The sequence below is a fragment of the Macaca thibetana genome, chromosome 12 (assembly GCF_024542745.1).
Source record: "Macaca thibetana thibetana isolate TM-01 chromosome 12, ASM2454274v1, whole genome shotgun sequence".
Lineage (NCBI taxonomy): Eukaryota > Metazoa > Chordata > Mammalia > Primates > Cercopithecidae > Macaca > Macaca thibetana.
The window spans coordinates 85,442,266-85,463,805 of NC_065589.1; the positions used below are offsets into that span (position 1 = coordinate 85,442,266).

General features: G+C 34.4%; 1 protein-coding gene across 5 annotated transcripts in view; it reads left to right on the plus strand.

The window, feature by feature from the left end:
- The window catches only part of ACVR1C (activin A receptor type 1C), a 93,722-nt gene extending 78,048 nt beyond the window's left edge, over positions 1-15,674 (plus strand). For all 5 annotated transcript variants that reach the window (XM_050751752.1, XM_050751754.1, XM_050751757.1 and 2 more), the window contains exons 4-9: positions 314-544; positions 3,746-3,913; positions 5,492-5,648; positions 7,117-7,241; positions 9,597-9,727; positions 14,001-15,674. In XM_050751752.1, the coding sequence (XP_050607709.1) occupies positions 314-544; positions 3,746-3,913; positions 5,492-5,648; positions 7,117-7,241; positions 9,597-9,727; positions 14,001-14,126 (938 nt within the window). In that variant the 3' untranslated portion in view covers positions 14,127-15,674. The remainder of the gene's footprint in view (positions 1-313; positions 545-3,745; positions 3,914-5,491; positions 5,649-7,116; positions 7,242-9,596; positions 9,728-14,000) is intronic.
- The last annotated feature ends 5,866 nt before the right edge of the window (positions 15,675-21,540 follow it).

Here is a 21,540-nt window from a genome sequence, read left to right on the forward strand (position 1 = left end):
CTGGCTTTGATGGGCAAATGAAGGAGATTTCCAGCAATTCTTGGAAATCAGATATCTGCAGCAGCAGGCTATGTTCAAAAAATTTTTACTTTGAATACGAGAAGACAAATTCATATTCATAATTTGAAGTATTTTTTTCAGCATGCTTTGACATTAAATAAGTTTGCTACAATGGTACTTATTCCTTCAAAATAGACAAAATTATTAAAGCACTTAAATATTTGCTTTTTTAAAATCTGAAAACAGCGATTATTATGAGAGTTCTTTTCTGGCATTTGTGTTTAATCATCAATTCCATCTTTTCTTTGGTTAGGTCTGCCTCTGTTGGTTCAAAGGACAATTGCAAGGACGATTGTGCTTCAGGAAATAGTAGGAAAAGGTAGATTTGGTGAGGTGTGGCATGGAAGATGGTGTGGGGAAGATGTGGCTGTGAAAATATTCTCCTCCAGAGATGAAAGATCTTGGTTTCGTGAGGCAGAAATTTACCAGACGGTCATGCTGCGACATGAAAACATCCTTGGTTTCATTGCTGCTGACAACAAAGGTATTTCCAATCTAATTGTGTTCAACAAGTGAAAAAATGTTGTCTAGTATCAGATAAGAAATTAAATTCATCTCTTTGTTTTAATAAAGTCTATATGAAAGTCTAATTTGTATAAAATCCTTTCCTCTTTCCCACAGATAAATGTACATAACCATACAATGAAGCAGAGCAAATGAGTGATAGGAAATCATGATGTCCAGATAGCCAGGGTGGTGCTTAAAATGTTTGCTGACTTGTTTGGTGCAGGAACCAACTAATCAGAACAGAAGCCTCAACTGGAGCAGAATCCTGGAGAACTCTGCCGTGCTAGGTTTTATCCCATTAGATGCTGCTTGGTCATGAAGAGATATGGAGGCATCTGGATGTCTAGGGCAAAGGAGTATCATTGGGAGTTTTTGTTTGTTTTTTTGAGACAGAGTCTCGCTATGTTGCCCAGGCTGGAGTGCAGTGGCACGATCTCACCTCACTGGAACCTCCGCCTCCTGGGTTCAAGCGATTCTCCTGCCTCAGCCTCCCAAGTAGTCCCAAGTAGCTGGAACTACAGGCACCTGCCACCACACCTGGCTAATTTTTGTATTTTTAGTGGAGACAGGGTTTTCACTATGTTGGCCAGTCTGGTCTTGAACTCCTGACCTCGTTATCCGCCCTCCTCGGCCTCCCAAAGTGCTGGATTTGCAGGCTTGAGCCACTGCGCCCAGCCCAGGAGTTTTGAATAGCAGCTGTTTACCAACCAGGACAGAAATATTTCAATATTTTAATAACCAATACAGACATACCAATTAATACTAGCTGAATGCTCAACTTTGTTAGGGCTGTATTTTTCATCCGTATAACAGCCTTCATCTTCAAGACTCAAAATTTCTGAAAATATTCTCTTTTGATTGTATTGGAATGGTGGCAAGCAAGACACTTTTAGTGAACTTTTCTGTGAACGTTACTTTGTGCACAATTTGTGTCTTGAGACCACCATTAACGGTGCCATGTAGTGTTTGTTATTTTTTGAGTTTCATGGAGCAAGTCAGAGCATCAGCTTTCTGATATTTAAAATACCTACGCTTGTATAATCACAGATTGGATATAAAATTCATTGATTATCTATGCTTTTACTCTTCTTTTTTACGCAATTGTTATTTAACTGTTCATTAGTGCCCCAATAGGTAACAAAAGTGAGGAAAACTTGATTCAGTCGGCTTTTAAACCTTAACTCTGGTTAGTAATACTCAGGAAGAACTTTGGTAGAGTCGAGGTTGTAACCCCAGTCTAAAAAAGGGTTAAGACAAATTATCTATGAATGTCAAGGATCCACCATTGCCTGTGAAAATTCAGAACCTATAGTCAATTTTATGTAATATAAACTTAATCATAAAAGTATTCATTATTACTTGGATGGAAAAAGAGAGGCTTAGCATTTAGCATACATTTTGGCCATAATTATGTTTGTTGATGATTTGCCATTTCTGATTTGCTAAGGAGAAACGGGGTAAAGGCAAGACGGCTAACAAAAAAAGTTCTTTCCAGATTTGTAACTACATATACTTTGAAACTGTATCCAGATCATTGAGGAAACATTTCTCATTTAGCTGTTAAGAATGTTTTCTTTTCCCTCCTAATCTTGAGCTGAACTGCCTGCTGGTTGGATTAAGCAGCAATGCTGTCAAAGCAGTTATGGCTGTACATGGATCATCTTTATGGGCTAGTTTAATCATGATGTTTATTGGATTATAAAATAATATGCATTGGCCAGGCATGGTGGCTCACACCTGTAATCCCATCACTTTGGGAGGCCAAGGGGGGCGGATCACCTGAGGTCAGGAGTTCAAGATTAGCCTGGCCAACATGGTGAAATCCCGTTTCTACTAAAAATACCAAAAAAAAAAAAAAAAAAATTAGATGGGCTTGGTGGCAGATGCCTGTAATCCCAGCTACTCAGGAGGCCGGGGCAGGAGAATTGCTTGAACCCAGGAGGCAGAGGTTGCAGTGAGCCGAGATTGCACCACTGCACTCCAGTTGAGCGACAGAGTGACATTCTGTCTCAAAAAATGAATACATAAAAATAAAATAATAATATGCACTAGAGATATTATCCTTGGTTTTCTCTTCTTGAGTTTAACTGGTTTACCTCTATCATCTCCTAACTTGTCAGTGGCTTTTTGCATGATTCCAAATGATCTCTAACTTCACTTTGATTTTTTAATTCCTTTACCTTTTGCAACATTTACAGTTTCACTCTTTAGTCAACTGTCTGACAAAAGCATTGATGTTAGAGGGCAAGATAGCCACTGGTGTCAATCAGGGAGAGAGGTGTGAGTAAGGATTATTTTTATATGTTGTATGTTAATGAGCTTTACCATGTTATGTTGACTTTTAAATTCGTAGGAAATTTTTATCACTACCCAGATTTGGAAATTAAATATTTGGATAACAAAGAGCTGTTATACATAAAGCATTTGGCCAGATAGGTCCTTAGCAAATGTTCATTATAGATCCTTTCCCTGAGTGTTAGAACTGGTCAGGACCACCCAGGGTTACTGTAGACATTTTATTTCAAAAACTAAAGCTCACTCTACTAATATGTAGAAAAGTTTTAGGGTGATTGCTTTTCTAAACGTCTTTTATAAGCTGGATTAGGTGTTGGCTAAATGAGGTAAATTATTTGAAAATGTCTAGTAATTGTGTTTGGCTCTTACTATAAGCTTTTGGGGAAAATCATCAACTTTATATTTTGAAAGGTGAATAACATCAACATTTTTAGAATGTTAGAGCTTTTATGATAGAAATAATACTTTGCATACATTCGTTATATTTCTGATCTTTATTGGTACAATTTTTCTTAAAAGCTCAGAGTAATTTATAACACAACACTGAGCCTAAATGCATCTCTCAGTGATTTCTCCTATAATGTGGTTACTATTGCTAGCAGGTATTGATAGAGAGGAAATGAGAAAGGAGTTATTCAGTTGTTAGAATCAATCACAACCTCACAACGTTCTATTTTTATGGTTCCAACATATCAGTATCTTCAGGAATTCATTGAGAATTTTTTCTTTACTAACTTGGACTGTAAGCATTACCACTGAAGCAATTAACTTTGCTTTGTTAACAATACAGATTAAACACTGATTAAACACTGATATTTGTCAAAAGCTTTTGGCTTCTTTCTCAATATGTATTTACAACAACAAAATTATATTTTCATGTTAGATAATGGAACCTGGACTCAACTTTGGCTGGTATCTGAATATCATGAACAGGGCTCCTTATATGACTATTTGAATAGAAATATAGTGACGGTGGCTGGAATGATCAAGCTGGCGCTCTCAATTGCTAGTGGTTTGGCACACCTTCATATGGAGATTGTTGGGACACAAGGTATGTATTTCCTTTTCATTTTTTTCCACTTTGAATATGAGGATAGAAGTACTTAGTTATATTTTAATTTATTAGAAATAATTAATTATTATTTCTTTAGGCTGGGCACGGTGGCTTACACCCATAATCCCAGCATTTTGGTAGTCTACGTGAGAGGATCACTTGAGGCCAGGAATTTGAGACCAGCCTGGGCAACATAGTGAGATCTCCATCTCTACCAAAAAAAAAAAAAAAAAAAAAAAAGTTCGGTTGTGGTGGCATGTGCCTTTAGTTCCAGCCACTTGGGAGGCTGAGGTGGGAGGATCACCTCCAGGCTGCAGTGAGTTACGATTGCACCACTGCACTCTGGTTTGGGTGACAGAGCGAAACCCTATCTCAAAAAAAAAAAAAAAAAAAAAAGTAAAGAAACAGTAAAGGTAATTTTTAAAGCTAAAGGTGTTGTCATGATATAGCCAACTCTCATCAATATACTCACTATTTTGTATCTTATCCATAATAATATTTTTAAAAAATTATTCCTAGTGGTTCTATCTTTGCCATTTAGCATATGTACCCAGAGATCTTGCTTTAGTGGCAAATGTCCTATATTCACAGAATACAAATAATGTAAATGTTTACTTTTGATAATTAAAAAAGTAATTGGAAAGTATAACGTGATTTTGAAAAAAAAAATTTGTAGATCATGTACTTGAAGCCAAATAGTACCTACTGCCATTTCTATTTATTAAGAGGTTGACTCTAGAGAGTCAATTAGTCTAGACAGGGCAGTGGTTCTCACATTTGAACTCATGATCTCTTTACACTCTTAAAATTATTGAGGACTACAAAGGTTTTTGTGTATGTAACTTGTATCTGTTACTGTTTACAATATTAGAAATTAAAATTGAGGAATTTAAAAGTACTTATTAATTTGCTTAAAATAATAGCCAATTAAATGTTAACATAAATAACATTTTAAATATAACAACATTTTTTTCTAATACAAAAACTGATCAAGTGAAAATATTGGTTTTGTTTTACATTGTTGCAAATCCCTTTAATGTCTGTTTTAATGTCTGGATTTTCATACCTGTTCTTCATTCCGTCTGTTCTCATATGTTGTTTTAGTTGAAATATGTGAAGAAAAGGTGGTGTCACACAGATGCATAGTTAGAAAAGAGTTGCAAGGACCTTGGGGATCTTTTGGCCACAACTGAGAACTGCTGGTGTGGGGTAATAGAAGTTTTCAGACTTATTTTGTAAAACAATATTTGCTATGCTCTTATGAGAACATAGCAGTACTAATTCTTTCTTCATCTATTAAAAAATGTTTATTATTGATCTAGTCATCTAGTGCTCTAAGCAATAGAGGAATGTTGTTGAACAAAATAGTAACTGTCCTTATTCAGTTTACAGTTTACTTGGGAGAGACAGATGATTCAGCAGGTACATAAATAAACAAGATAATTTAGATAGTGACAGGAGCTTTGAAGAACACTCTTTTTGAATTAGCTCATTTAGAGCTAAGTCTTCAGGATGATTTCTCTTGAACAGTCTTCGGTAAAGAAAAAATGAATATGTTCTTCTTATGCTTCATAGGTAAACCTGCTATTGCTCATCGAGACATAAAATCAAAGAATATCTTAGTGAAAAAATGTGAAACTTGTGCCATAGCGGACTTAGGGTTGGCTGTGAAGCATGATTCAATACTGAACACTATCGACATACCTCAGAATCCTAAAGTGGGAACGAAGAGGTAAGATGACTGACTTGGGTAGCATAGTAAGATGTGAGAGTGCCCAATAAGCATGAATGTCCTCATGTGTGTGGAGGAGGCTCAGGTCCAAATGGGAAACCACTGGGCCCAAGAAATCCGGAAGTCTTCTCTGGATCACTGAGAAGTTAGTGGGCATAATGGTTATAAAGCAAGGAGAGCTGGCATTTTGGGCCACATGGATTGCAGCCATTTAGCTACAGAGTCCAGTGGAGAGAAACGGCGGAAGAGATAGTGATGTATTATTTTTAGTGTGCCATCTTCTGAGAATGCATTTTCCTACAGATAAGAAAAAAAACGTCAGCAGTATGTAGCTCCTCCAAAGCCTTTATATCCCATAAATGAACTGAAACTCAGGACTAGTTCTACCTATTCAGGTTCTACACAACAGACACAGAATCAATATGTTGAAATAGATAGGTAGGGACTCTATATGCTGAATACACTTATGTGCTACTATATTGCCTTATTCTTTAAATCACAATTTATGTATTACCTATACTTTTACTTATCATTAAGTCTCCCAAATTGATATGTATTAAGATAATATGAGTTTGGATACAGTTCCCATTTTCAAGGAACAGAATCTGAAGATTAAGAATGAGTGTGAAGTAACAACATATACCACACATGTGTCAGGTCAGGCCCATTAGGAATGGGATTTCTGGTGTTTTTCTTGTTATAGCCAGCCTTTGGCCATATGGCCAGCCTACTTCCAATTCTTTTTACTTGAATTTCAGGCTCTATATTACTTTGGCAAAATTCCAGAGTTCTTGACCTTGAAATTAGAAACAACCAAAATATTTTTTTGGAGTTGTTAAAGGCCCTTGAGAGTACAGAAATTCTAAGCTGCTATAGCTGGCCTTCAAGCCATATTTGAGATTCCTAGGACAGTGCCTGTGAATGCCTCTCATGATTCACTGGGAGACTTTAATGAAACCCCAGGAGCACTTCCGGGCAGTTTATTCACACTGGGTAGCCCTAAGGGACTTCTTTTCCCTGTGCAAGAAAAGCCTTAGCTCACCCGTCTGATTATCCCCACATCAGGAACCTTCAGGGAAGCCTTGGATGCTGGATTCCTTCAGAGGATCTAACACCCTTGCAAGAACTTGGGAGGGTGTTGCATCCTCACTTCAGTATTCTGGGAAATCTCCAAAATCTCCCTAGTACAGTGAGGCTCGGTCAGGTCCATGGACTGTAGATTTCTTACACTGACTCTTGTTCAAACATGGCTATATTTTTTGTATAATAAAATTGTTCACTGAGAGAAAGTATGGGTGGAGTGCTGCTGAGCACACTTGATGGTTGAGTCAATAATGTATTCTTTTAATTTTATTCATGCCTCAAATCTGCCTTTTAAAATGGCATAAGCTATCCTAATTTATTAAGATTGTTTTACTGGAGTGCTATAAAGTCATACACAGAATCTGAAGTGTGCATGTTTTTGAAGGTATATGGCTCCTGAAATGCTTGATGATACAATGAATGTGAATATCTTTGAGTCCTTCAAACGAGCTGACATCTATTCTGTTGGTCTGGTTTACTGGGAAATAGCCCGGAGGTGTTCGGTCGGAGGTAAAATTTTGGAAATATCCTTTGTGTTTGCCTTTCCTTGATACTCTGAATACAAGATGTGATATTCTATCTTTTTTCCCCAAGCACTATATTGAATCAGTTTTTTAGTATTTAAGAGAATACCTTTTGGTGATATATTTCCAGTGGCAAAAGTGGGATATCTTGCATGTAATGGAGATTTTATATTGTGATTACTGCTTAGTGGGGTGACAGTTCTCCTGATAATTTTTATTTCCATATGACACTTTATGAAGTACTTGAAAATTATTTGAGTTTGTAAGCCATAAGCTGGTATTCCTAACTTATATCCCAAAGAAGTTAAATGATTTGCAGAGGCAACAGGACTTGAAGGGTTCAGTTTCTTAAGCTTTTCTTGTTTTTTTTTTCTTCCCTGTGATAGGATAAATGTTGTGGGGTTGGATAAAGGTGTGGGAAGAGGCGGACAAAGACAAACTTCCTACCTTTCTTGCTCCCAGCAGTTTAGAACTTAATAATGCACCTGGGCATGGTGACTCATGCCTGTAATCCCAACACTTTGGGAGGCCAAGGCGGGTGGATCACTGAGGTCAGGAGTTTGAGACCAACCTGATCAACATGGAGAAACCCCGTCTCTACTGAAAATACAAAATTAGCCAGGCGTGGGGGCTCATGAGCTGAGATCGCGCCATTGCACTCCAGCCTGGGCAACAAGAGCAAAACTCTATCTCAAAAAAAAAAAAAAAAAAAAAAAAAAAAAAGGTGCTTAATAATGAGAGAAAGAATTAGGGAGGGGGAAGCCCTGTAAATACGTCTGATGAAATTGTTGCATCAGTAGAGAAAAAGTTAAATGCTGGTAGAAAATGGTTTAGAGTTTCCACTTTCAAGTGAGACAGACTTAGGACTAAGCAATGGTTTAGCAATTCCTTGAATGTCCAACTTCAGGCAAGTTACTTAGTAGTAATTTCCTCATCTGTAAAATGAAGATAATACAAAAACTGATCCCTTGGGCTTTAAGGATTTAATGAATTAATTCATGTGAAGCTTTTAGTACAGAGCCTGTTCACAGTAAACATTCGATTAAAGAGCTGTCATTATTAAACTATTGTCATATTTTTGCACTTTGTATTGATGTCATTTTGCATTACATTAATCTCATTTTTTAAAAAACCTTGCAGATTTTATGAAAAGCTTCTAAGGTTAAAACTATGTCTGAATGAGCAAACATATATACTTTTTCTCTTTTATTCATAGATGATATTATAAAACATTATAAAACCCTAGTGGACACTAGTGTTTGAATTACAGATTTGCCACTTAGTAGCTCTATGTCTCTGAACAAATTCATAACATTCTGTGCCTCAGTTTCCTCGTCTATAAAACAAATAATACTGTACCTTGTTTAGTCAGTAGTTTTGAGGACTGATTAGTTAAAACCTGTAAAGGCATTAGGGCAATTCATGGCAAATAGCAAGATTTCAAACATGTTAATAATTTTTTGTAAAAATTTCATATTGATATTAGTCTAGAGTTGCTTTTAGATTTTGTCCTTAACTTTTCTTCAACTGTAAAAATAGTAATTTAGCAGACGTGAATTATAGTTAGTTGTCTAGTATTATAGCATGTCTCACATATTTTAACTTAAAAGCACTGCAGTTAATTTAAAAGATTTTATAAGGGATTTCTTGGAATTTAAGTAGTATTCTAATAATTAAGGTCATCTTTGTCTTTGTCTTTGAGACTCTTTAAATATTAACCTTCATGTTGAACGGTCTATCTTCAACTACCTTTGGCTTCTTCTCCAGAACGTTCTCAGGTTCAGTAGTTCTGAAGTCTAAATGTAAGAAACCCAACGTTAAAAAGATTGCCTAAAAGTTTTCAAAGAGAGAAAGCTGTTTTGTTTTGGAAAAGTTATCTGATGAGAAAATATATGCACTTCATTCACAAAGCAATGAAGCTGTGCTACAAATTTCATAATCAAAAGAAAGGCATTACTTTTAAATTGTATAATGGCATTTTAATTGAATAAAAATTTACATAATTTTAATAATAGAAAAATATAAAATTTATTTTATATAATTATAAAATAGAAATTTTACATATTATATAATCATAAAATTATGTTTTATATATTATAATTTTATATAATCTTGTATACATTTTACAGTTATGAAAAAATTTATAACATTTTATAACTTTATTCAACTGGGTGATTTAAATTTATATTCTTGATTTTATAGTGACACATTATTTTATAAACTTGGCTTTCCAGTGCCCTGGGGTGTCACTTGTGCCTAGAAAACTTAATTGGTATTATTTGAAATAGACATCTTTGTTTGTTATTTGCACATGGAAATTTATTACGCAAATTTCTTACAGGAATTGTTGAGGAGTACCAATTGCCTTATTATGACATGGTGCCTTCAGATCCCTCGATAGAGGAAATGAGAAAGGTTGTTTGTGACCAGAAGTTTCGACCAAGTATCCCAAACCAGTGGCAAAGTTGTGAAGTAAGGCTATGTTTTTATCTATATTTTTCTTATTATATTTTTGAGGTGAGTACCAGGGAGAATTTTCAGAGACCGTATAGTTTTTCCTTTTTAATGTAAGCATCCAATTCATTCCATATATGTAGACATATGTCTTTTTATAAGTCTTCAGAAGAGTTTTTTTTTCCCTTTAGTGCTATGCATGCATAATGCCAGGTTATGTGATAGTAACAAATCTTGAAATCTCAGTGACTTTTCACTTTATTTCTTGCTTACAGAAACTGCTCTGCAGGTTAGACAACTCCCCATGACACCTGTTCTCACTGCAGTGACTCAGTAATCACTCTGATTTTGATCCTTGGACACGTAGTTTCCAGATCTCTAGGTCAGGTGAAGAGAGGAGCTAGAGGATCACACACTGGCTCTTTAATGCTTTGGCATCAGGTGACACACATCTCTTCCACTCATGGCTCCTACCAGAATTTGTCACATGGTCCCCCCAAACTGCAGTGGTGCTAGGAACTGCAGGGAACACAGGTAGACTCAGTGGGCAGTTAATGTCTCTGCCACACAGAATATTACAATCCAATCATCTTTATATTCAATAAGTTATACCTCATCTCTAACCTGAAGTTTGAACTTATTCTCTCATTAGAAAAGCTCCCTCACATCAGAGACCATTGTTATTTATCTCATCATCTCCAGCAAACCAGTACTTAACCGTAATGTACTAGACAAACAGTAAATGGTTATTGCAATACTTGTTATGCCTTATGTGAAGATAGAGATTTTTTTCTAGCTCTTACAAGGAAAAAGAGTAGAAGGTAGGAAAAAGAGTCTAAACCATCTAACTAGTTTCAGAACCATTCTGATACTTTATGTCTCTCATTTCAGTTATTGCTGTCTATTTTTTGCCATATTTTAATGTAATGAATGAGGTCTTTTTTAGGTGATGTCTTTTAGTCTGGTTTTGTTTTAGGGAACATTTTCTATAGTTGCCTTTTTGTCTCATTTTTCTGTTCCTTCAGGTTTCTCAACCCTTTTCTAATTTAATCATGTTTCTCAACCCTTTTTCTAATTTCTAATTTAAAACACAAGATTTGTGTTTTGTTATTTTTATATTTTGTGTAGATATCTTACCTACATACTTGAGAAGCAAATTTTGAAGCATTTATAATTCAATTGAAATTAAACTTAAAATTTTCTAATAATTATGTACATGAAACAATATAAACATATATGTTTAAAGTATAATAGAATGAAAACTAGTGAATCCACTACCAGGTTTGAAAAATAGAACATTTTCAATACCTTTGAAGATTCCTTACCCCTCTGAGAGGTTAGTATTATAATCAATTATTTCTTTACTATTTTCTTGCTTTGCTTTAGAATTTTACTATATGTATATTTTTTCAGAATATATACATACATCCAGAATAACAATATGTTGTTTACTTTTGCATATTTGTGAAACTTATGTGATTGAAACTTACTGTAGATATTATTTTCAAAATGTTTTCACTCTCCATTATATATGTGTAGCTATAATCTGTCCATTTTCATTGCTGTGTAGTATTCCATATAATGGAAGCATATGCTATATCTGTGAGGTGATGATATAGCATTCTGCTTTAGTTTTTTAATGCAATGACTTACATTTATGGATTTTCCAGTGTTAAACCAAATATACATTCTTGGAATAGACCCAACATAGTCATTTTAGTGTGATCAATTTTGTACATTCCTGATACATGCAATTTTTGTCCAGTACTTTGTTTCTGTCTTGTTTTATGTCAATCTCATATAATAGATATTGGCCTCTTTTTATGCCATCATTATTTAGACTTATTCACATGTTTACCATTTTCTTTGCTTAGCATTTCTTCTTACCTCTCAAATCATTTTCTGACTTCCTGACATGAATCCTTTAAAAGTATTTTATTTTGTTTTTTTAGAGAAGGCCTAGTGGTTGTAAGATTTTTCAGTTTGGGCGTATCCAAAATGTCTTTATTTTGTCCTCAGTCTTGAACAAATAGTTTGTCTAACCATAGAAATTTAGGTTGACAGTTATTTTCTCTAAACACCTTAAAGTTATTATCCCACTATTACCTACTTTCCAGTTTGCTACTGAGAAGTCAGCAATAATCAATCAATAAATTTTTAGTTAATTTAGCTTTTCTTTATGACTACTTTAAAGAACTTCTCTGTCTTCAGCATTCTGCAGTTTCTCTATGATGTCTTCAGTATAGATATCTCTTGGTTAATCTTGCTTGGAATATTTGGACTATCTTATTCTAGTGGTTTGTGACTTTCCTCAGTTCTGGAAAATTCGGAGTCATATTTCTTCAAATAGTTTTTTCTCTGATTGTTTCTATTACTCAGTTTTGGAGAACTCATTAGATGCATGTTAGACCCTTCATTATAATTTGCTTTTTAAATTAACTCATATTTTCTGTATTTGTGTCATTATGGTATGTATCTCTCAAGATTTATTTTTCAGTTCTTTCATTCTGCCTCCAGATATGTCTAATTTGCTATTTAACTCATCCATTGAGTTTTCTGCTTTATTTATTTATTTTTTTGAGACAGAATCTTGCTCTGTCGCCCAGGCTGGAGTACAGTGGCATGATCTCAGCTTACTGCTACCTCCGCCTCCCGAGTTCAAATGATTCTCCTCCCTCAGCCTCTGGAGTAGCTGGCATTACAGGCACGTGCCACCACATTGGCCAGACTGGTCTCGAACTCATGACTTCAGGTGATCCACCCGCCTCAGCCTCTCAAAGTGTTGGGATTACAGGCGTGAGCCACCACACCTGGCCAATTGTTATATTTTTGATATCAAGATGTTTTATTGGTACTTTTTCACATTTTAAAATATTGTCATTTTTTACTCATATTTTGTATTTCTCTTTCCTTTTAAAAACATATTTTATATACTTATATCATTTAGTTCTAGCATCTAATGTTTTTATGGGCCAAAACTACTATTTACAACGGACTCTTGCTTATGGTACCTTTTTTCCTTATGTATTTGTGAATTTTCATTATGAGCTGAGGTTTACTGCAATGTTTAAAGGCATGGGCTTGATTGTTTTTTTCTTCACCAAGAGCCAAGACTTAGGCAACTTCCCTTAGAGGGTTTCAGGGAAGTAGTCATCCTTAAATTGAGGGCTTTCTAAGCATCTTTTTTTTTTTTTTGAGACAGAGTCTTGCACTGTCACCCAGGCTAGAGTGCAGTGGTGTGATCATGGCGCACTGCAGCCTTGAATTTCCGGGCCCAAGCAATCCTCTCACCTCAGCCTCCTGCATAGCTGGGACCACCACACCTGGCTAAGTTTTTAAATTTTTTTGTAGAGAGAGGGTCTCCCTGTGTTACCCAGGTTGGTCTTGAACTCCTGGGCTTAAGCAATTCTCTCACCTCAGCCTACCAAAGTGCTGGAATTACAGGCATGAGACACTGCCTGGCCGCATCTTGATCTGAAACTTTCTGTGTGCTGTGGGCTGTACTCTCTATTACATGCGATCCACCAGTTCTGAAGTTCTAGACCATGAGAGTAGCAGATACCCCTACAGCAGCCACTTGCTTCAGCAGTTTCCTTTATTTCTCTGGTTTCATGCATTTTCATTGTTTTCCCCTCTTAGTATTTATCTTATCTCTTTGCTAGTTCATTTTTAAAGTCCAGAATTTCTGATATTTATACTTGCATCATAATTTTTATTGTAGTATAATTTACATTTGGTAAAACTCACAAATCTTATACAGATTGATGAATTTTTTTCATATGTCTACATTTGTGTACTCATCACCAACATCAAGATACAGGGAATTTCCAAGCCTTCCCATATCCCTTGATGTTTTTCATGTCCCATATTCCCAGAAATCAGTGGATTGAAACATTTTTTAGTTAGTCTCTACAAGGTGAATATTTGAGTTTTGATATAATTTTTGAAGGAGTTTGACCCTAATCTTCTTCTCATATTGTTTTACATTTACTATTTCTTCATCAAAGCTTAGTTAGCATCAATGGAAGATACAGTGGTGCATGCCTGTGTCCCAGCTACTTGGAAGATTAAGCAGGAGTATCGCTTGAGCACAAGAGTTTGAGGCTGTAGCGTGCTATGCTTGCACCTATGAATAGCCATTGCACTCCAGCCTGGGGAACATAGCAAGACCCCATCTCTTAAAAAAAAAATAAAGAAACTTGGCATCAATTCCTGGGTTTATGGCTTTACTTCTTTTGTGCTCTGTTTTACGTGAGTAGCTAAAGTCTTTGATTTTTTTTCTCTCTTAAAGGCACTCCGAGTCATGGGGAGAATAATGCGTGAGTGTTGGTATGCCAACGGAGCGGCCCGCCTAACTGCTCTTCGTATTAAGAAGACTATATCTCAACTTTGTGTCAAAGAAGACTGCAAAGCCTAATGATGATAATTATGTTAAAAAGAAATCTCTCACAGCTTTCTTTTCCATTTTCCCCTTTATGTGAATGTTTTTGCCATTTTTTTTGTTCTACCTCAAAGATAAGACAGTACAGTATTTAAGTGCCCATAAGGCCGCGTGAAAAGATAACTCTAAAGTTAAGCATGGGCAGGAGTTGACTTCATCCAATCTCTCTGTTATGTTTAATTTTATTTTGAAAGCAACACCTCCACTCATCTTTTTATTTAATAAGAAAGAAATATATTACAAAAGTGTAAAATAAGCTCTATAAAAATGATATAGTCATTAAGTTTTTATTTTACTTGAACCAAGAGCACATGAGTGAACAGGAAAAGATGTTAAAACTTTTTTTTTTTCCTGAGACGAAAACATATTAATTAAACATGCGAACTAGACCATGCTATCTTAAATAGAAATTTAGGTCATGCAATCTATGTTTCCCCATTTTTAAGTTAGCAGGACTTTTTAAAAATAAATATTGCTCTAAATTTTAATATATCAAACATGTGAAAGTGGAGCTGCTCAGTGGAAGATGTGAGATCGGTGTCCCACGTGCTTGGTCTCCCCTTCTGCTGTTCTCCTTCATAATCCACTACTGCAGCAGTCGCTGAACCACTAAACTTGTTCCTTTCCTTTGCAAAAGACATACCTGATATCCTGAGACACTGAGAAATGTCCCAAAGTCACACAGCTAATGGCAGAACTGGCACTAGGTCCACATCTTGTGATAATGAGCACTGTAGAGTCAACTAGCTTCCTACTTTTCCTTGAATAGTGCTTTTCTCCGTATGCAATCTTTTATTATGATATTTGTGGTTTAGTCATGCAGAAGGCATATTATTTTGCAGAATCATGATGGACCTGCATGAAATCTCAGAACCATATCTGTTGACATTTTTTTCTCATAGAAATATCATGGTTATCCCATTCATTAATGAGTATTAATGTTTTCTGAACACTTCCAAAGATTAATCAAACATAAATATTCATTGTCTGAAAATATCTTTAAGATACAATTCAGAGGTCCCTATTTCCTTTGTACATATACACTTAGAAAGAAAAGACAGAAGAGGAAGAGGAAAGAAGGAAATATTTTGAGAATATATTGAGAAGAATTAAGAAAACTCTTCAATGAAGTGTAACAACCAAACCCTACAGAGGGTATGAGAAACAGCAAATACATATTCCTCTACCCTTTCACAATGAGCGAGTGAGTACAGAAGAATGCTCATGATAGTTCCGCCTTCATTCTACTTTCTGTGGACACAGAGTAATGAATATTTAATGGGACGTTAAATATGCCCTTCAAATCTATAATGCTATTTTGGTAAAGGAAATTTAACATGATGTCTTTTATTCTCCTAAAACATCTTTTGTCAAACTCCATTCCATAGAACTTTCTTCTGCTGAGATGATCCAAGACCAAAGTGTTCTTTGGTATTGCTTAGAAAGTGATAGTACATGTTAGCATATAATGTATTTTGAAGAGTGAAATAAATGCTATTGATAACAGTAAAAACAAAAAACAAACAAACAAAAAACCCAAAACTAATAACAGTAAAGAAATGCTACTTGAATTTTTTTTTTAAACTGGATTGCTCAGATTACCTGATCGTGGTGGAACCCTTTTATTAAGAGGAGGAGAAACTTTTTACTATCCCATATTTAACTGTTCTATAAAGCAAAGCACAGCTTGGGTAATAGTGTTCTGAAGGATATACTTCTGTATTTTCTCATAGAATACAGTTTAGTGATTATGCTTCATTTCACTATGAAAATATGTTACTGAATATATCTTCATTTTACTGAGCTGAAATAAGGAAGGCAAAACACTGACAGCTATGGAATTTGCGTGTACTTCCATACTTGTTAATGCTCTCATCCACTTATTAAATAATCATAGAGTACCCATATCTTGCTTGCCACAATATCGGGTACAAGAGGGAATACAAAGATAGATAGGTCCTGCCCTCAGGGATTTTAAAGTCTAATTTGGGAATGTGAATAGGGATGTGAGTGTGTGGGGGAAGAAAATAAATTGACAGATAAAATATGAAGTGGGATGTCTTGAGTTCTGCATGACAGTGGGTTTCTAGGATAGGTCTGAAAATCGCTTTCATTTGCAACGCATTTAGAAAGTAGCTTTATTTGGATATTACAGACAATCTAAATATATCATCAGTTTTTAAAAGTGCCTATGTGAAGTGATTTTTTAAAAAGAGCCTATGTGAAGGGGTAATCTTGCTTATGCTTGTTACTAATTTCTCATAGATTGTTGTTCTGCATATATAAGAATGAAATTATTTATTTACTATAGTTGTACGTGCCTCAAATAAACAAGAATGATATTTCCTGTTTTATTTACTTATGTTGGGTAAATATGCTTATTGAATTTTTAAGAGAGGATTTTTTAACATCTCCATTCTTCTTGTCATTATGTTTTGTAGCTTATTTGAGGGTGTCTAAATATAATTTCATATTTTATTGGTTCAACTTTCACTCTGAAGAAATCCGTATGTTAGTACATTTTGAGGTATTTTTCTTGTTCTTGTGTTGGTTAACTATGACTCCTAGCTGAATAGTCTTATATTTCAATTACAAAACACATTTTTAAAGAAAGGGAATAGAGCAGCAAAAATGATGAGGAAAATGTTAAAAGTTATAATATTTCCTTTACTCTTAACAGGATTATATATAGAATATGCTCACTTACAAAAATAGGATGATGAAGTATAGAGCATAAGGCAGGCTTCTTGTATATACTTATGCTGTCAAATGTTATATTGTTTTTAATGGAGTCCCTTTGTGTAATATTCATTTCTTTTAAATTTTGTTATAAGCAAAAAAAAAAAAATTCTTCTTAGGTTAGGTTCAGAGTATCAGTGTTCTTTACTCCTTACAGATATTTTGGCTTTGGGGTATAATACAAGACTTGGGAAAACGCTATTATGAATTTTTAGTACTGTATAAAGTGGTGATGGGATTTAAATGCAGCATCACTTTCTGAAAATAAGAGAAACATTATTTGTTGTCAGTATTTCAGCATGAACTTGTTGCCTTGTAAATTTTGCCTTTAAGTTTGTAATTGGTACAGATTCTGTTGTATGCTTTCTTCTATGTCTAAAATATTTGGCATGTCACATCTAGAATTCTTAATTTATGTTCTGACTTGAGAGTTAAGTGAAACATGACTGTCGTGCACTATTTTAGGCATAGCACTTGCTTTTCATCTTTATACTTTCAATTAACTTTGCATTTTAAATTTCCATGATTGTATGAAAATAGTAACCTGGTTGCAGTATCTGAAAAAATTAAAATTAGCTTTTATTTAAAAATGAAAATCTACAATAGATTCATTAGGTTAGAAGTTCCACAGTAATTTATTATTTTATTACAGCTACTATTGTAGAATTATTAATAAAATAAAACAAAACTACTTCTATTTTCCTGGAATTTTGCCACCATGTGACTCATTGGGGCAGAGAAAACTCAGGGTTATCTTTGAGTCTGCGCAAAGGTACCAAGGAACCTGCTTAGCAAATCATCTGAAAACAGGGAGTTGATGTTTGCCATTATACAAAGTTTGAGTAAACAACTTAAAATTGCTTGTTAGGGCATAGTCTTTGATTGAAATAAGTATGAGAGTGTATTTGGCTAAATAAATGTATTTAAAATATAGAAATTTTGTTTCCCATTGGAAAATTAAGAAAATAACAGTACTAAATGAATAAAAGCTGGCAGTTGATGTCTTCAATAATCATTCCTTTAAATAAATTCACAAACACATCATTACAAGCTACTTAGGAATGTTTAGTATGAGTATCTTAAAATGGCACCATTGTGGTTTTCGAAGATATTTTAAGCATCTTTTGTGAAACATACCATTTCTGTTTGACAATGCTTAGTTCTAGCTCTGCGTGCTAATACCTACATGGAGTTTTTCTGCTATTTTAGTGAAAACAGTAATTGTTTTATCTTGAGAGCTGCTTCTAAATAACAAGTCAATTGGAATATAAGTTTTTAAAAAACGTTAATATTAAGTAGAATTTTTATAATATGGGCATTTTTCAAAACATTTTAATGAAAATATATAGATATTTGACTTTCTTTTTTCCATCTAGCCTTGCTTTATATTTCATTATTTTTCTCACTTTTTTTCTTAATATTCCCTCACTATCTTTCAACATTATCATTAGTTTCTAATTAAAAAAATAACTATTATTTAACTTAACCATCTGGAATTTAGCCTTCTAATGAAAGAGAATCCCTTAGTACTCTCAGAGATTATATAACTTGATTCCAGTTTTGTTTCGATGATGAGACCAAGGATCAGAGATTAAATGACTACTAGTTATTAGCAGAACTCTCATGAAAGCCAGGTGGTGACACCCAGCACTGTTCCTTGCCATATCCCCAACTTTTACTGATTAAAAATTAATTTGCATGCATCTAAACCTACCTTGAATGCACACTAACGTAATGTGCCATTCAATGATGATGATAAAATCCCACTTCTTGTGTTTCTACTAAAATAATTTACTCACTCAGGGTGGGGTCAGTGAGAAAAACTAAACTAGGCAAAGAGAGAGTTGTAGAATGGTTGTCAAGCTAAGTAGGCAACCACTGGGGTGCTGATAAAATTAATGGATAAAATTTAGGGACAGAGAGAGAGTATAGAATTTCTTAGTGCCAGTAATAATTAGAAAAGCTTCCTGACATCCCCCACCATTTCTGTAAGGATTGTTCTTTCTCTTTGTACTTTGGAATGGGGGTGAAAGGTGATTTAATAGCTGAATTTGGGACTATGTCCAGTGGTATATTATCTGACTTTTCTCTCTTTCTCTTTTTTTTTCCCCCGTCAGTTTCTCATTAGTTTGTCTTTGGCATTCATCTTCTTTTAGTGCATTTAAAAATGTTTGGCAGATCTCATCAATCCCAAGTCAGTCTATAATTCCTATAATTCTTTAGTTATCTTTTAATCTGTCCAAACTGCTACACAATGAACTTCTTAACAAGATTTTAAGTTCCCCACTGATGTGTAAGAGGTTTCACCTCGTAACTTCTCCAGTAATCCTTCATTTGGCACTATAGAGTATTTGTTAATGGCAGAGATGATTTTTTTTTTCCAAAACCTAAAAAGACTAGCTGTTAATTGTATTCTAACTTTTAGCTAACATGTAAAGAATGTCTACTTTTGCTTTAATGCTAAATCCCACTTGAGAAATAGTGACTGGGAAAGACAATTTGAAATATATGCCCCATAATGTGGTTGCTAAATTTATTTCTGCTGTTCCATACCATTGCTTTGTTTTGCTTTTGACATCTCTTAAAACTAAGCCATTATGCTATTAGTTTGGAATATAATACTACAGCAAAATTAGGTAACAATCTCTATTTTAAAATTCCCCTAACAATAATAGAACTGCCAGCATACTTTTCTCTTTCAGTTGTAGATGAATACATTTGAGAGAAGAGCTCTATTTCATCCTAGATTTCAATATTTTCAGATGTGACTGTATTTCCTGATCATTGGTCCAGGTTATCCTAAAAGAAATTTTTCTCTCCAGACCTAACAGTTTTAACTGCAAGAGTTTACTGTGGGTTACATTAATCTGAATTTTAATAGGGCCACTGAGAATCTGAGTGCTTTAGGGGATTACCCTTATACCCACTGCCATCACATCCAGTCGGGCCTGTTGTGCTCTATACAAATCTTCCCAGCTGAGGGGCAGATGGGGGCTAAAATCCAACTGCAATTGGCTCCCAGACATAATTTTATATTTTACAGAAAAGCATCTTATTGGCTTATATATGTTTAAAGAATGGTCTGGCTTATACATCTTCAGAAAATGAAAATTAAAAAGCCAAAATAATTCTTGACGTCTGCAAATTGAACATAGAACTTAGAAGAAGTAATACTTTATCTTTTCATCCTGGCATTCCTGAGAGAAAAGAAATTGTATGTTTATCGTGTTGGTTTAATTTTTCAACCCAGACAATCTGCAGCAAGGCACATGGACCCTAATTTTGACATCTTACACACAGTTTTCATTCTATGCATGGAGCTAATTACTGACTTTGCCTGTAAAGAGAGGACTGTGTGCCTAAATTTTGTCTAGGAAATGCAAGCATAGAATGAAATTTACTAATATTTCTATTTCTTCCATAGGCTAAATAATAGCAACTATTTCTGAAGACCCAGCCCTTTTTTTCCTCTTTATACAAAATAAGAGTATCTGAGCCAAAATATTAAATTCTAGTTCATTTCTGCAATGACTAGTGTCATGCTCATGTACTCTTCTAATTCTAGACTGGAGAAGATTATTCAAACTTGATCTGTGTTTCAGGTTTTTAAATGTCCTAAAAACAGAAAATTAGATTCAGATCTCAAAAAAGGAATTTTGGATTGACTTTCAAAGTACTAATACTAATTATACTTTTCTTTTGGTAGCGTGACTCTTCTTATACCTAAGAACATATTACAAATGTCAAAACCATTGCAGTTTGACATTGCAAAACATGCCTTGAACTCTTGAACTACTGTGAAAAGAATCACCGTTGTAAAGACTTTTTGTAAGCTAGCTGATACTCTTAAGTATGTAAAAAGATTGTCTTTCAGCCGACAGGCCCAAAGGAATGTATATAAGGAAGGAATATGAAAAAATAAATTAGGTTTTAAAATAAGAATTGGGCAATAAACTGTATCGAAAATATGTAGATGGATTTTAGTAGTTGTAATTTAAATGTCGAAGGTGAAGAGAATTTCAAATTCCAAAGAGAAGTGAATGATATTCAGATGTTTCATTAATTTCTAGTCTGTGAAAATATGCATTTTATAGTAAATGTATAGACTTATTTTATTTAGAAATAATAGTGTTTTAGAATTTATTAAAAACTCAGTGATAGCCTTTATACCAAAATGTTTAACTTTACCAACAGCAAGTCATAAAAGTATTTATTTTAAAGCTTTTTAATATTATCGCGTAACTTTCATCTGTCTTCAGATGTAAATAATTATCTGCCTAAATGTTATATTTTTATGTATGCATTTTCTGAAAATGTATTGTTTTGTAAAGTGGGAAAGATAATAAATCAAGCACTTGCACTTGTTTCTGTGAAGCATATAGAACTCTATTTTAAATAAAGGAAGATGTGTCGTAGTTTGGTTTCTATATAATTATGTTCGATTATTTTTAAATTGTGTTTTATTTGTATGCAGTGTATGCAGAGGGTGTTGGAGACTTAAAAGCTGGCTCCAATGGGCACTGGAATTTTACTTCCTTCGTTCCTTTCAACCAAGGAGTTATAGAATTCCAGAATTTCAGAACTGGAAGGGATACTTCTTCAATAGCCATTTCTCTACATGGCACTTAGGACAATAGATTTTGTTTCTTTT